The 949-nt window shown below is 40.6% G+C and overlaps 1 protein-coding gene across 1 annotated transcript in view; it reads left to right on the plus strand.

Annotated features, from left to right (window-relative positions):
• The window catches only part of LOC140337763 (receptor-type tyrosine-protein phosphatase eta-like), a 75,548-nt gene that overhangs the window by 41,734 nt on the left and 32,865 nt on the right, over positions 1–949 (plus strand). Inside the window, exon 10 of the mRNA XM_072421564.1 lies at positions 2–97. Coding sequence (XP_072277665.1) covers positions 2–97 — 96 coding nt within the window. The remainder of the gene's footprint in view (position 1; positions 98–949) is intronic.

Consider the following 949-nt stretch of genomic DNA (forward strand, 5'->3'; position numbering starts at 1 on the left):
TTCTCTGACTTACTACCAGGAAGGAATTATACTGTCACTGTACAGACAGTCAGTGGAAACTGCACCAACACAGCCCCATCAGTGACCGAGGCCACGTGTGAGTATAATACATAAATTATCTGTGTCAGTATCTGTGTTTTTAAAGATTTCTGTAAGACATTATTAAACAAAAGAAATAAAATGATCTCTATTAAAGTGTTATAAAGAATTTTCTAGTCTGTTCTATCTTTATTTTTCTGTGTCATTCTTATTGCAGTGAAATGTGTTATTATTAATATTATTGGTATTATTAATATTAATAATAAACAGATTTATATAGTGCCAACATATTACGCTGCGCTGTAGATTAGGTAGCGCTTGCAAAGTACAGACAGATACAGACAGTGACACCAGAGGTGGAGAGGACCCTGCCCCGAAGAGCTTACAGTCTTGGAGGTGGGGGAAGTTTCATTATTATTAGAGGGGAGATATTTAGTGGTGGGAAATAGTGTTTTAAAAACAGAAGAAGATGGGTAGGCAAGCCTGAAAAAATGAACAGAAGGTAGGAGCAAGCCGAATAGGACGAGGAAGACCATTCTAGAGAGTCAGGGCAGCTCCAGAAAAGTCTTGTAGTCGTGCGTGTGATGAGGTTATGAGTGAGGAAGTCCTTAGTAGGTCATTGGAGGGATGAAAAGAGCAGCTAGGGGGGTATTTTTCTATCAGGTCCCAAAGATAGGAGGGACAGAAAACTGTGAAGGGATTTGAAGGCAAAGCACAGAAGCTTGAATTTGATTCTAAGTGAAATGGAAGCCATTGAAGAGAACTACAAAGAGATGCAGGAAAAGAGGAGCGGAGGGAAGGATGGATGAGTCTGCCTGCAGCGTTCATAATAGATTGTAGAGGAGAGAGTCGGGTTAGTGGAATACCAGAGAGGAGGAGGTTACAGTAGTCCAGACGAGAGATGATAAGA

The sequence above is a fragment of the Pyxicephalus adspersus genome, chromosome 9, assembly GCF_032062135.1.
Source record: "Pyxicephalus adspersus chromosome 9, UCB_Pads_2.0, whole genome shotgun sequence".
NCBI lineage: Eukaryota > Metazoa > Chordata > Amphibia > Anura > Pyxicephalidae > Pyxicephalus > Pyxicephalus adspersus.